Here is a 16,170-nt window from a genome sequence, read left to right as displayed (position 1 = left end):
ATCTACCCCTGAGCCCCAACCCCATAATGAGCAATCTTAATGCTAATAAAAGCAAATCAGCCATCATTAAGTGTTTATAATACGATGTAGTGATAAAGTAATAAGTACATAGCACCAACAATAGAGGATTCTTACCTAAAAATAAACCTGAATCTAATCAGTCCTCTAGATCTAGCTACTGAATTTGAAGGAATAAGCCAAATATAGAATGTGTAAAATTCTACAGGACCGTGGCTCAATTTCTGTAAAAACCAACAACATTGGGGGAAAAGAGGAAGGAGCACAGTTTAATATAAAAGAGACTTAAGAACTATAACAAGCAAATACACCACATGGGCCTTATTTAGACCCTGATTTGAACATTCCAAGCATGAAAAAACAGTTTTGAAACAATCAAGAAAATTAGAATTTGATGGTCAATATAAATTAAGGAATAATTGTTCATTTTATTCAATGTGATAATGACATGGTGGGTGTGTTTTTAAAAATATTGATAATTTAGGAAAGATAGATACTGAGATATTTACTAGTGGTGTGAACTGCACTGGGGGAAGAAAAGAGGGAAAGAAATATAAAATAGGATTGGAATAGTACTAATCATTGTTGAATGATTGGATCATGAATTCACAGGAGTTTATTATACTAGTTTCTCTATGTGTATATTTGAAATCTTTTATAATAAAATACTTAAAAATGCATCTATCATTCTGAAAAAAAAAAAAAGAAAAGTTGAAGGTCTTGGGAAGTCTCGGGAAGGGCTGGAGCAGGGGGAAAATACTAGATGTGTCTAGAATTTCTTGTAGTGCCAAAGGATAAGGAAGTGCTAAAAAAGATAGGAATAGCTCCAAATGGCCAGTGCTGTAAAACTTCAGGCAACAAAACAAAGAGTGATAATATTAGAACATAACTCAGAGTAAAATAAGTATCTATTAGTTCATACTAATAGAAATAAATGAGCAGATGAGTGAATGGGCAACACTTGCTTACAGTAGAATTCCAAATAGCAAAAGTAGAAGAAATAAAACTAATTGTAGACAAAAGGAGGAAAATTGAAAACCACCAAAAACCATAGTTACAGTTGCTTCAGGTAAGATCAAAAAAATGAATGATTAAATTAATGAAAGTGTAAAAAGAAACAGGGTATTTTCATAGCCTCAATGTGTCTCTCTTAAGATGTTTGTTGACTAGAAAGGGAAGAAAACAACAGTAAGTTTACAGTGGCAGACACCTGGTAGACTTTGCCTTGGCCAGGGGATCAAAGCTAACCACATGAGTAACGGAACATAGTGTTGTATGTGACTGATGCAATGCAGGAGAAAGGCACATCACCTCTGTGATGCTGGCCCAACTCTATAACCTTAGTCTAGCCCAAATTGAGACAAGAAGTACAAGTACCTTTTTATCAAAGTAGGAAGTAACACGATAACAAACTAGAAAAATCTTATATATCATATGCCAAGTCCTGGGTTGCCCTCTCCAACTAATAAAATCCCATCCAAATAACTCATGTGTTTGTTTCTTGGGGGAAAAGTTCAGGTTGTGGTTAACAAAAGTGACCACTTCCTGTATTAGAGTGATGTATTTATAGAGAGAATAAATTGTATCTTATTCACTTTGGGATTATATACAGGAGACACTCAATATATGTGTATTTATTTTTGACACAATCCTTACAAAGGAAATTTGCTTCAGAGGTACTTGTTGAAAACCTGATTATGTTAGTGGTATTTTCTCTTGTTTCTTCTCCCTCCCCTTTGCCTTCTGTCTCCCTTTTTTCTTCACTTTTTTGAAGTTTAACTCCACAAGTCAATGTCTTCCTCTCTATACTCTTAGAGATAGATAGATACATACATACATACATAGATTTTTTTTTTACTACTGGGTATTGGACCAAGGAATGCTTGCCACCAAGCTACATTCCCAATCCTTTTTATTTTTTATTGTGAGACAGATGTCTTGCTAACTTGCTGAGGCTGGCCTTGTACTTGTGATCCTCCTGCCTCAGCGTCCTGAGTTGCTTGGATTACAGGTGTGTGCCACTACACCCAGCTATATATTTTTGCCTTTAATTCTCTTTTATTTTAGCCTCTGCAACCAGTTGAAACTCCTAGGAACTAGAAGATAAGAATGGTGGAGTCACCCATATAGGCTTTCAGGCTGTACACCACACAAGTGTGCCACACCTAAAGGAGAATCATTCCTATCCCAAAAATTATTTAGATGACAATGTACAAGTGCTCTCTACAAGCTCAGACCACTCTGCTGAATTCTGGAACAGTAGGCAAGGGCTCCCTCCTTCATAAACCGTCATCGGCACTCATGCAGAGTACCTACAAACATTCTCACTAATAAACACTTGAGCTATTGTCTGTACCTCTCTTAATCACGTTGTGAGCATCTCTTTGTATGAGCTAGCTGTTTTCATAAGAATGCTATGGAACAAATCGTCATAAATCTGTGTGGCTTAAAAATAAGCATTTAGCTCTTGCTCACACATCTCTATCTTGACTGGAATATGGTGGATCTAGGCTAAACTGGGTTTCAACCTTTAGACTGGGTTTAGGTTTGCTTCATATCTCCCTTCCTCTTTGGATCAATGACTACCCAAAACTTTTTCTTCCTGTGATCAAAGACACAAAGGGCAAATCTGATTGTGCAAGCACATTTCGAACTTCTGCCTACGTCATGTTTACTAGCAAACCATTGATCCAAGCAAGTCACTAGGTGAAACCCAAAGGCCAAAAGCAGAGAAATATACTCTACCTACCATGAGGTCATATCAAGGCTATGAATGTATAATACAAATATAGAGAAAATAGAGACCAATAATTCAATGTTGATTCTCTTGCTCACCTGCTACTCTCAGAAGTCTGGGCCCTTCCTGACTTTGTCTCCTCACCTAGGTGGGTGTTACAAGGATGACTGGTCACATGGGATGCATTCTGCCTAGCTGAACTCTGGAAATCTCCCTAGGAGAATTATTCAGCTTTTACAATAACATACTGCTTAGACTTTTTATTATTAAGAAGTTAAAAGGTGTTCTTCATTTAAGTTCATACCAAAGCATTGCATGAGCAAGGAAGTGAGAGCCCACAGAGAGGACATGTCCAATGGTCATAAGTGTTCATTCCAGGGTCTCTGAAGGCCTGATGAAAACTGGTTCATCTTTGGGTTTCTCATGGTACATAGTTCAGTGCCTACCCCAGTAGACATTTCATAAATATTCTTTGCTTGAAATAGGTGAGATTATACTTGGAAGGCCAGATTTATTTATTTCAGATTTTTTTATAATAAGGAGACTTAAATTTTAATGATGTTTCTTTGATATTTACACTTTCAAAATGTACTTTTTAAAAATCCTTAAGCAAGTGCAAATAAGTCTAAATGCTGCAAATCTAATAAGTTTTTTTAGTTTACAATTATGATACCTTCAAAGTCTAGTTGTGGGAGAAACCTGAAAACAGTTTTTGGTTATATGAAGTTGTGATGAAAGAGACCTGATGGACTTTCTAGTGATTTCTTTCCACAGCCTCTGAGAAGAGCTTATTCATGAAATGAGAGCAACCATTTTCCCATTCTTGGGCAAGTTTGGGCCAGGAAATTATGCATTAATACAATTATTTCCCAGGAATGCTTAAAAAGACAAGTATTTGGTTATCTTATGCAGTATTTAATTAAAAACCATCTAATTCCATACTCCCCCCAAAAAAATCCTATTAAAAGAAGACAGTACACACACACACACACACGCATGCACACAGAAAATATCACTAAGTAAAATAATGGATGCCAGGGTTTGGAAGATGGGGAGTATGGAGTTCTTGTTTAATGGATGCAGAGCTTCAGTTTTGCAAGATAAAGAGTTCTGGAGATTAATGGTGGTAATGATTATACAATATTATTGACATACTTAATAGTACCAAACTGTATATTTATAAGTGATTAAAATGGTAAATTTTGTTATGTGGGTTTTAACATGTAAAAAAATGAAAGCATCACTGAAAATGCACTGTTTTCATTTTTTTCGCCCTTAAACAAAAAGCAGACAATAGAAAACTTATGAGCTGACCTAAAAAGTATCACTGACAAGAATATTAAGCCAAATAAAGATACAGACTTGTAACTCTCCACTAAAACAGATGTTGATGAGTCTGGGACAGGGACTATTATTTTTAATTTACAGATGAGAAAACTGAGTCTCAGAAGGGGTAAGTAGCTTTCCCAGTGATCACTTATTCAGTAAACACCAAATTTTAACCCAGGTCTGTGTGAGCTCAGAAACCTGTAGTTTTCACTATTTTGTATCCACTTCGGTTTCACTGTCAAAAAAAAAAAAAAAATACAGAGTAAATTCTGCAGATATCCATAGCTTCCAGAAACAAAGCTTTTATTTCAACAATGCTGATGGAAATTTGTTCCAAGTAAATTAACTTTTCATTGATGGTTTGCTCTAGTAGCAAGATTTTGTATTGTTCTAAGTAGCCATTCCAGGCTGGAGGACTTCAGGTGAATCAGGATTATTGCTCCTAACAATTGTGCTTTTTTATTTCATGGTTTAATTACCCTGTTTTTGCTCACTACTAACAACTTCAATATTTTACTGGGAAGTCTGAAGATTCTGTGGGAAATTAGGTAATGAGCTCATTATAGAAGTACCAGATTTCATATACAATTCTAACACAAACACCGCAGTCTTAGGGATCATTTCATGCCTCTCCTAGAAAGTCCTTGATTTCTAATTACCTACACTACCTATCATTAATTAATAGTAGCAGCAATAGCCTTATCTTTGTATAGTTTAAGTGCCACTTACAAAAAAGTTACTTACTATTGTTTAAACACTTATTACCCAATATATGTGAAGATATATCTCCTTGCTGAATTTTGCCAAAACAAATCATAAATAATTTAAAAACAAGATGGAGATAAGCTCAAAGAAGTTAGAACTGTCAGATTATTAGTATCAACAAAACACCAAATAAATCTAATTGAACATTAAATCTCATTTTCAGTGAAAATTAAAATGGTCAAGCTCACACATTCAGTTATATTTATCTTGGTTTGCTTACAATTCTGGAGTGCAGGTCTAGGCTTGCCAGTGGCATGATTGCCAAATTCCCCAAGTGCAGGGAAGATGAAAATCCTGCATTCCATGCTTGACATGAATGTATTAACAAACTCAAACTACGAGTCATTAATCTCAAAGTAAAAATATGTGTGTAATGTCATGGTGGTCAATGTCCAGAAGAGATTCAGAATTAGGTAAGAGAAGATCTCTGCTCCTGAGAGAATCTCCCAGAATGTGTATAGGGAGTGCAGCACTATGTATTTGCAATGACTACCTTTTAGTGTAATATCATCCCACAGGATGTATATTAAATATGCATTAAAAAATGAGGGGCAATGTTATTCTGCAATCCAACCTTTGCTTTTCCTTGCATTTATTATATTTTCCATGTTATTCAAGTGTACATCTATTATAATTAATATTGACCTGCAATATCTATTTAGTTATTATTGATGCAAATAATTACCATCCTCATTTTGTGGCTCCCTGACTTCCTCCTATAAAGTTGCAAAGAAATGCAAAGTATTATATGGGAATATTTACAATCTATTTCTAACAAAACCTAAAACAAAAGCCAATTGTTTTATATGCATAACATCACAGACTCTTCTTCCATGCTGTGACTATTAAAGCCATTATAAAATACAGACTCTGAGAAGTGGCCCACTATGTGTGACATTCATTGTTCCAAAAAATTTTTATTTGGTATTTTGTTGATATCAATAATGTGACAGCTCAAAAAACTATCCTTTCTTTCTAGGCTAGGAATATGCACATTTGAATTATAGGAAAATATACCAAGAAATATAAAAAGACAAAAATCAAAGTAACTGATAAAATAAGAGTCCCCAAAATTAGGAATAAGAAAAAATGAAATTATATAAACCCGCATGACTTGAAACATTTGAAAACTCCTTTGCCTTTTCTTAAAAATCGACTGGACTTAAATTAAGGAACAGTATCCACATCAGTAAAAGTGGGCTATGTGAACTTATACGAAATCTGTGAGGAGCCCCACAAAACAACCACCTCAAAGCCCTCTGTGCTACCACCTGTGGGTACTTTCATTAGGCAGAGCCCTGGAGGAAGTAAGACACTGTCCTTTCTTGATCAGGGCTTTCAAGCTGAGAAAAAAAGAACTTTTTGCCTTTCCAAAAGGTGCAAGATGAGTGCAGCTTGCTCTGAATACCCTTATAAGTACATTAAGTCTCCATAAGCTCCCTACCTCTGCTCCATTGGTGCACAGTAACAAGAGCAATTTCTCTGAGGAAACAATTAACTTCGGTAAATCAATATTCACAATCTTTGCCACTTAGAAACAACTTCCTTTGGAGCTTGTTAACAATAGAAAAATTTCACACTATCCAAATATAAGAGATTACTTCATAGCATGATGTATCTTAATATAGGAAAACCTCTTTCTATAAGAAGGAAGCAGAACTTCAGTGATTCCTTAGGCAGAGAACTGAGTGACTATTACACATTTTCAAGAACATTAAGCTCCTCAATTTAATCTTCTAAACCAACCTGAATGTACTAATAGCTACCATTTATTGAGTGCTTACTAATACCAAGAAGTGTACCATGTGCATTATAAGAAATATCTTAGCAATTCTGCATTATAGTCTTAAAAGGTGGAAACTGTTGTTGTTAATTTACAGATGAGAAAACTGAGGCTCAGAAAGGTTAAGTAATTTGCCTTGTGATCATCAGTATAGGGTAGAGATGAGATTTGAACCCAGTCTGTGATTCCAGTGACTATGTAGTTCCCACTATTTTATGTTGTTTCTCAAGTCTACTTTTTTGCAGAGAACTATAGGGACATTTTTTTAAAAAAAGATGTTTAGTGCAAGATTATTATGTATCTACTAAGAATCCTTGGACTAGTTGGAAGTGGTAAATTGCAAGTAATGACAACTCATAGCATGCAGTAATGTCAGTTACTAAGACTCTCAACTCTAGTAGATTGGAACGGGGTACAAACGGAAGAGCCATAGATTATATGGTGGGTATCGTACTTGGGCATTATGGTAGCAATTATACAGTAGACTGACTTTTGTTAACTGGTTTGGAGAACTCAATAAAAGGAAATGACAGGCTTAGGTCATCCAACTATCAAATAAGTGCACCCTATGAAACCCAGAGATTCTTCAGGCAGTGTAGTCACTGAGCAGATTGTGCTGAAAATCAGCCCCAGTATCAAATCATAAAGGAGGCAAAGACACAAAGATGTTCAAATGCAGAGCCTTGGAATATCACTGCAGTTGTACTAAGAAAATAATGGAAATTTGAGATTTGAAATGAAGACATTTGTATGGGCTTTATAATCTTAAACCCCCAGATTTTTTTCATCCTCTTGCCAATAGTCTCTTTCCTCTCGATAATGGAAAGCAACCTACACTTGTCTGGAAATGCTGCAACGAATATGCCTAAGGAAAATACCTCATAATCTGACCTTATTTTCTTCATCATCCAGTTGTAACCCCATCCCTCATTGCCTCAAACCCAAGGTCAGATCTCAGCATAGCCTATGTAAGGCTTTGCAATCCTGGAGAGAACTAGATCAGACTTTCTCATCTTTGGCAATAGTGATATTTTGGACTGGATAATTCTTTACTGTGGAGGGCCACCTGTGTATTACAGATTGTTTAACAGCATCTCTCCCTCTACCTGCTAGGTGCCCTCACAGTAATGAAAACAAAAAAAATATCTCCAGACATAAATGTCCCCTGGGGATAGAAATCATATCTAGTTGAAAGTCACTGAACTAGGCTAATTCAAAAGAAATTACAAAATAGGCTAACATTTACTAATAGGAATAAGGGGAATGTATGAGAGAATAAGTATTTAGAGCGTTATACCAGAGGAACAATATCACAAGGCTAGACAGGGAGATAAGCAGTGATTTAATATTTTGGCAAGTCCTAAAACACAGCCTCGGTCTCCATAAAGACTGGATATAATGATGCCCTGTTCTACATGAGATTAAGATACTATAACAATCTTGAATGGATGCCAGGAAAGGAATTGGAAGGCTCAGGGAAGCAGGAATGTTAAAATGAATTCATTATACAAGAGTGAAGAACCACACACTAAACTATATTTCTCAGGAGAAAGGATGTAAGAGTGAACTTATTGTGAAATTAAAGAACTTACCATTGGATATGTCACCCAAAGGACTTGCATACAAGTTGCCTTAATGTCAGGTCATTTGTCCCAGTAGATTTGAAGATGCTAAAAGAATCTATAATGGATAAGAATACTATGTAAAATATCTGGAAAGCTCCAGTAAGAGGGTTTAAACACCAGTCTCTAATGTTCCACAAGGCCATGTCTTCTCCACTGAGAAAACTAGAGTCATCTTTCATGAGATGAATATTATCAGTGATAAGTTCATAGGTTCAGAATGAATCTAACTTTTTTCAAGTCAGGGTCTATAAGAAGCAATATATTGAAGTATGGAAATGGTATAGGATCAAGACTGAGAAGGCCTTGAAGACACAAGTAAATTACATGAATGGTTATCTTAGAATCCCACAGCACTTACTTTTATAGCACTGATACTCTTCCTCAGTTCACTCCTATGGCCTCTTAGGAGTTCTTTACAACTACCTAACAGAATAAAACATTTGAGTCTGGCTCACAGATAGGTTGGTATGTTCTGTTAATGAGTACGTAACACTGAACTGCTGTTGCACTTTAGCCCACTCAGGGATCACTCTAAGGAGCAATACTCTGCAGGGGAATCTTTCCAGTTGGCAAAGCTTGGAGCATTCTGAATCAACATTAGTTCAACCAATCATACTCCCCCAAAAGTGACGATATATGCATGACCACTGATATGCACTGATATTGCCATATTCTGCATCATTCAAACATAGTTAGCCTTGTAAAATGGTGGCATGGCCTATTATAGACTCCATTAATGTGCTCTCTTGGAATTGGAATGTTGTCCTATAGTATTAGTAAATGCACTGAATTAACCAATAGAGTGTTCCCAACAGTTCAAGACTTAGCTCCAGAAACCCAGGAATGGGAGCAGAATCGGTTCATCATATCAATCCCAATGACCCACCTGCAGAATTTGTATTTCCTGCCTCTCAAATTTAGGCCTTACTAGACTGCAATAATTGGTTCTCCAGAGGTTGAGTTGAGGGTGCTTTCAACAAGACAAACAATATGGAATTCACTGAAGTCGAAACTCTATCACTTGATCTCTTTGAGTTTGCCATAACAGTAGACCAGTCTGCAAAGAAAGCAGTTACAATACTGGTGGGAGCAATCAACTGAGATTAGCAAAGTATCTGGGATTGTTGCTACACAGTAGCAATAGGAGGGAATATATCTGGAGTTTAAGGAACTCGCTGGAATTTATCTTGGTGGTTCTGTACCCAAGAATGAGTTGAACAGGCAATTATAACAATCATAGCCCAACTAAATGAAGGAAAATTAATACAAATAGTTATTATTCCATAGAAACAATCTAGATCAGTTGATGTGTTAGCCAAGGGTGGGGTAAAATTAGAATGGATGGTAGAGAAGGAATTTAATGAATACAAGTATGGTCTTAACATCAGTGCATCACTTATTCTATAACTCTCTCATATTAATTCCTTGCAGAGATTGTGGCTGGCCATCACCTTGGAGAGACCCATGTGAAGGACTGGATTTAATGTAGGGCACATGCAGATGAAAGTGGTGCAAAAAGTAGACTGAAATGGACTCCGTCTGTGCACTTTCTGACACCACTTCAAATCCCTTTAGACTCTTATTTCAACTACTGTTGCAACAATCTGTTCTGAGCAGCGTTTGATGAGCTTTGGGCAAGCACAACATGATAGCACCTCTCCCCTCACTTTCTGCCTCAGCACAACCCTGATGTGAGAGTGAAACTGGCATTCACAATTGCATAATTTGGAAGTGTGGAAGTGTTAATGCTCAGGAGTATTATTCTGTTCTTTGATCAAGAACAGGAGCTGACAGAAGAATGTTTCCTTCATTGGCAAAAACTCAATAACTCCTCCTCAGATTGCCTCTCCCTCTTTCATGTTTCATTTCCCTACCCCTTTCCTCACTTATGCTTTTTGGAGTCAAATCTCCCAATAAACTACTGCACAGAAGTCTCTCACTTCAGGGAGAATCAAGGAGGGGAGGGGGAAAAGGAGAATTAAATTTTTGGACACATAAGTTTAAGATGCCTCTGAGTCATCTGAATGGAAAAGCCAGGGTAGGAATGTGGGTACACAAATCTGGAGTTCAGGGACTTTTAGATGTCTGAAATAAAATTCATTTCCCAACTTTGAGGAAGACTGTAGCATACAGGTAAATAAAGGACACACACATGTACTTGTCATATAAAGTATGCAGATCATGTATTCTGGGACTAAGTAAGAAAGATCTAACAGATCTTTGTAAGGATAGGACTAAATTCTGCTCTTAAAAGGGAAGTCATTGTAGCTGGGTGCAGTGGCAGACGCTGTAATCCCAGCAGCTGGGAGGCTGAGGCAGGAGGATCATGAGTTCAAAGCCAGCCTCAGCAAAAGCAAGGCACTATGCAACTCAGGGACAACTTGTCTCCAAATAAAATACAAACTAGGGCTGGGCATGTGGCTCAGAGGTCGAGTGCCCCTGAGTTCAATCCTCAATACTGCCCCCCAATAAAAAGGGGGAGTCATTCCATGAAAATGAAAGGCATTCTAAGTACCCTCCAAATCCCACCAAATTCTATCTTCAAATAAACAATGAAAGATACTTTGCACAGCTCATCTGTCACTTACTCAGTGAATCCATCCCTGGCAGAGTTAGTTAGTTCCTCTTTTGCATTCCCACTGTTTAGTGCTACCTCACTGTGAACTCCTTTAAAGTAAGATTTATGCTCGAATCACCTAACCAGACACACAGTGCCTGGCATAAAAGAATGAAGGGAATGTAGAATTAATCAATCACCTGCCTCACAGCCAGTAGCAGTGTCATTATCTTTGCCTCTCAAATTCAAATATGCAAAAGTATCATTTTCTTAAGATGTACATAGTTCTGATTCGGTAGATCTGAAGTGAGCCAGAGGCTGCATTTTCTAAATAGCCCTCGGATGATGCTCAAACACCTGCACGGCAGAGCACACTTTGGAGTATCAAGGATCTCCAAGCTCTAAGTAGTACGAGTTAGAGTTAACAGTGCTTTACACGCAAAAAAATTAATCAGCTCTCTTAAATGGCCCAAATATCAGAATACCATTTATAGTAAAAGAAAATACCACAAAACCCACACCCGGCTCCCACGTACGACCCCGTGTTGGACGCCCCGCCCCTGCCTTTCCAAGACACGCCCCTCCGCCGCAAGTCTTTCCCGCCTCGCCACGCCCGCCCAGTGGCATCCCGCCCCTCCGCGTCTATTGGCCTCTCCCTTTTTCGCACCGTCTCTTCTTCCTTCTCCACGGAATCAACTTCCGGCGCGGAATTTGTCACATGCCCGGATATGGGAAGTTGTAGGGGAACAGCAGCTTCCCGTTGGCGGTTTACTTGAGGCGCATAGCCTAGTGGTGGTGGCCGCCACAGCCCCATCCGGTTTCTCTGTTGGAGGACCCGCCTCGGCACAGCCGGGCTCGGTCCGGCCTTGCGGTAAGCTTTCGGCCGCGGCTGCTCAGAAATCCCGGCGGCGGCGGCGGCGAACTGAGGAGTGGACGGGCGGGCGCCAGGGTTTGAGCCGGTTCCTCAGTCCCGCTGCTGGCTCCGCGCCGGGCGTCGGGTACCGAACTCTGGCAGGCCAGGCCCATTTTCCCTTCTCCGCCTGATGTATAAGGAGCAAAGCCCAGTGGGAGCCTCCTCCACCCCTTGCTGGGCGAATGCGGAGCTGGGAGGGCAAGCCTCTTAAGTTCTACGGTTCCGCCCATCGGATCTAGATTTGATTTTTGCCAAGCAGCCCTGACCGCGTGCTCTTTGGCGTGTACTACAGAGAGGCGGGCGTGACAGTGCCTTCTCCTTTGCCCTACGCAACACATTCTCCTAAATCTCTTAAGTGTGTTTGCCTGTCTCTGTGCAGTTTTCTTCTGAATGATAGTAATCCATGCCCTAAGATGTCTCAACAGCATTAGAGGCTAAACCCACATGGGCACTCATACTGACCAATAATGAGCCAGCTGAGTTGAAGGAAACAAGAACCAGTACAGAACTAATGTTCTGCCAGTGGCTTGCTGCCTCTGGAACATGGTCAAACTTGGGTTTTAGACCAGTAAAATAGATTTAGATGATCACTAGTGATTTATTTACTGACACATAGAAAGGTACTATAAAAACTGGAGAGATCATTACTAGACCCATAGAATGTAAATTACACGGAAGCAGAGGTCCTGTTGTCTTCAGGAACATGTTTGTCATGTTCACCCCTGTAAAATATAGTGCCTGGCACTTAGTAGACATCAGTATTTGCTGAATGAATGAATGGTCACATACTGCTTTTCACTCTGCCTGCCTCCTCTATGAGGTATGCCCAATCCAGTTTTTACCACTTACCGTGCACCCAGTCATTGCTTTAGACCAAGGAGGGACTGTGTGGTAAACACTGGCCTTTTTAGTTATTGATTTGATGAGTTTTTACTGTTCAGCTCAGATTACCTCAAGAAGTATCTGTTAAGTACTTACAAAGAACACAAAAAAGATACAGTCTCCTGTCCTTCCCCCACCCCTCTCTTACTTTGTTAAGAGGGCTTCCAAGATCCAGGAGCTTGTGATTACATGAGCCAAGTAAACAGCAAGTGCTTGATTATTCAGAAATGCAATAAGTGTTATAGAAATTTAGAGATGAGATCAATTTGGATTAAGATCTTTATTGAATTAACATCTTATAAACCATGAAATGTAATTAGGGTTTGGTTAGGGAGGAGATATTTCCTGCATGGAAATGTACCTCAGCAAAGATTTAAAGCCAAAATGAACAGAGTACTTGAGTGGAAGATTTGTATTTGGGAACATTAAGAGAATGTTGAGCAAGGGTGTGATGTGATGAAAAGTATGTTTTAAGATTCTTTGTTTTTGTATTATAGCAGTTTGCAGAAAGATAACCAGATGCTTTCATATAGTTCATATGATCCTTGATTGTGTTGGAAGTGGAAACAAGAAAGGAGAAATAAATTATATGTAGATGTGGGAAATCACAAAATGTGATTTCATGCAAATTCCATGTTGATAGTGGAGAAGGAAATCAAATATGGCAGATTTTGAACGCGGGCATTTGCTTACAGATGTGAAAGTTGGAAAGTGGGAATCTTGAGGGAAATTTAGGTGTTGTTTAGTACTATCATGTTAGTTAATTTGTTAAACATGTATTAAATATATTGAACATGTACAGACTTTTTCTGACATTATTTCCTAAACAATATAGTATAACAACTATATAGCATCTACATTGTATTAGCTGTAATCTAGAGATTATTTAAATTTTGTAGTTTATCAAATACTATGCTATTTCATGCAAGGGACTTGGGCAATTGTAAATCTGGGTATCTGCAGTGGGTCCTGGAACCAGTGTCCCACAGATACTAAGGGAAGACTATCATGCTGCTATGAACACTGATGTACAAGTTTTATATGGAAATATTTTTTTCAATTCTTTTAGGAGTAGGATTTTGAATCACAAATTAACCCACGGTTAACTTTTTGAGGAACTGCCAAACTGTTTTCCAAAGTAGACACACCATTTAACAATCAATGCCTGAGAATTTTATTTTCTCCAGATCTTTATTGTCTGTTGATGTCACTTTAGCCACCCTAGTGGGTGTAGAGTACTAGGTTTTTCACTGTGGTTTTGATTTGTTTCCCTAGTAGTGAATGATGTTGTACATCTTTTCATTTACTTATTGGCTATTTGTATACCTACTTTGAAGACATGTCTATTTAGTTTTTAATTATGGTATTTGTCTCTTAATTGTTGAATTTAAGTGTTCTTTATATAGGATCCTAAAGATTGAGCATGAATTTATTTTTTTTTTTTCCATAAATCTCAGAAAGGGATGGAAGGAGAGCTACAATACTTGGTGAACACTTGCAAAGATGTTAAGAGTTTGGTAACGCTGATTCTCTAATTTCATTTTCAGACTTAGAGTTTTATGTTTTTATGATGTAGATGTATTAATATATTGAATCATTTTTTTCTATACTTATTAACCAAAATTAAATCATTTTTTAAATCATAAATAGAATAATATGAGGTGGAATGATTTTGAGAATGAGCTTAATATCTTCACTCTGAATTTTTCAGCTGAGAAAAGATGACAGCAATCAAACATGCATTACAAAGAGATATTTTTACACCAAATGATGAACGCCTGCTGAGCATTGTGAATGTCTGCAAAGCAGGAAAAAAGAAAAAGAACTGTTTTTTGTGTGCCACAGGTGGGTATTTAGTATGAAAAAGTACTTGTTTGGCATTCTTTTATTTCTTAGGGGACATTTTCTTCTTAAAAATATTCTCATTGTCTCTATAATCAGAAAAAATCAGGGAACTAATAAATTAATTTTAACATATACATAAGGTATAAAGACTGCTTATTCAGAGAACACTTGGGTCCTTTCAACTCAATATAAAAAACTATTATATTACTTTTGAAGCATCATGCACACCGCTTCTTGACCCCATTCTCTTCCCCTCTCCATTAAAAATTAACTGGTATCCTGAATTTTGGTTTACTTTTTCTTTATCATGTTACCTTATATATTTTAAGTTTCAAACAATATAACTTTTCATCTCTTTGAAACTTTATATAAATCTAATTATAGTGCATATATTTTGTGATTTTTTTTTTCCCATTCAACTTGAGTCCATGTTCACGAATTTTATTTTTGTTCTCTCATATAGCCATAATTATTTCATGTTTATTACTCTGGATTATTGTACTGTATATGTGTCTACAGTTCACATATCCATTCTAACAGTGATTAACATTGAGTTTGTTTCCAGATTTTGCAAAACAGATGGCACTTGATGAATGTGTTTGTTTTTATCTCCTAGCATATATAAGCAAAAAAAAAAATTAGGGTAGAATTGCTGAGTTATAGGTATGTGAACAACCAGTTCTGCTGTAATACCAAAGTATTTTCAGAAATAGTTTTGGTTTTCACTCCTATAAGCAGTGGTTATGTATTTTCTACATCCTAATCAACATTTGGTTCTGTCAGACTGATAATTGTCAATCCAATGGGAGTGAAATAGAATCTCATTAGGGTTTTAAATGGAGTTTCCCTAAGGAATATGAGATTGAGCACTTTTTATTAATTTGTTAACCATATAATTTCCTCATCTATGAAGTTTACCTATATAAGCCTTTCTTTATTTTTCTGTTGTGTTGATTGTCCTTTTACTGATTTATACAAATTCTTTATATTATCTGAATTTTAATCCTTTGTCAGTTGTATGTGTCCCAATGTGTGACTTTCACTTTGTAAATGAAGTTTATAATTCTAACTAATTAAAGTAAATCAATCAAATCCTTTATGGCTTCCCTTTTTTTGTAGCTTATTTGGGATATCCTTCCCAGATACTTATGCAGTCTTAAAAAATACTCCTATATTATCTTGTAAAAGTCTTATAATTTTGCCTTTCACATCTTAGTCTTTAGTTTACCATGTCTACAATTGTAGTCTGTGTGTTTGTGTCTGTTTCTGGTTTTTTTCTTATATTTCTGGGTTCTTTCTTATATCTTGCTTTTGTTTTACTTTCATTTTTTTTTTCCTTTACTCTTTCACCTATATTTTAGAATCATCTTGTCAAGTTCCAGATTTCATTGGGATTTTAATTGGAATTGTTTTGAACCTATGATTCAATTTGGAGAGAACCTGCATTCCTTTATAATACTAAGTAATCATATCCCTGGACATGGTGCAGTTCTCCACCTATCTAGGTCTTTTATAATGCCTTTTTCTAAGTTTCATAGTTTTCTGTAAAGGCTTTGCATTATGTTATTAGATTTATCCTGAGGTATTTGTTTATGCTTAGATTTTTTTTGATACTACTTTGAGTAATAGTCCTTTTTAGAATTAGTACATTTAAAAAAATCATATTAGAATTTCAAAATGAGTTGTTTTTTTAAAATATGGCTGTCTATTAATCTT

At 37.0% G+C, this 16,170-nt stretch overlaps 1 protein-coding gene across 11 annotated transcripts in view; it reads left to right on the top strand.

Annotated features, from left to right (window-relative positions):
- Positions 1-11,518: 11,518 nt before the first annotated feature.
- EXOC1 (exocyst complex component 1) overlaps positions 11,519-16,170 on the top strand; it is a 48,411-nt gene continuing 43,759 nt past the window's right edge. For 3 of the 11 annotated variants that reach the window (XM_079153758.1, XM_079153759.1, XM_079153752.1), the window contains exons 1-2: positions 11,520-11,685; positions 14,326-14,454. In XM_079153758.1, the coding sequence (XP_079009884.1) occupies positions 14,331-14,454 (124 nt within the window). In that variant the 5' untranslated portion in view covers positions 11,520-11,685; positions 14,326-14,330. Of the gene's footprint in view, positions 11,686-14,066; positions 14,097-14,320; positions 14,455-16,170 lie in introns of all 11 variants that reach the window. The other 8 variants (XM_079153753.1, XM_079153754.1, XM_079153756.1 and 5 more) reach the window with 8 other exon arrangements.

Source organism: Sciurus vulgaris (assembly GCF_902686455.1).
Source record: "Sciurus vulgaris genome assembly, chromosome: 9".
In the NCBI taxonomy this organism is placed as follows: Eukaryota; Metazoa; Chordata; class Mammalia; order Rodentia; family Sciuridae; genus Sciurus; species Sciurus vulgaris.
This window is presented reverse-complemented; position numbering and strand designations above follow the sequence as displayed.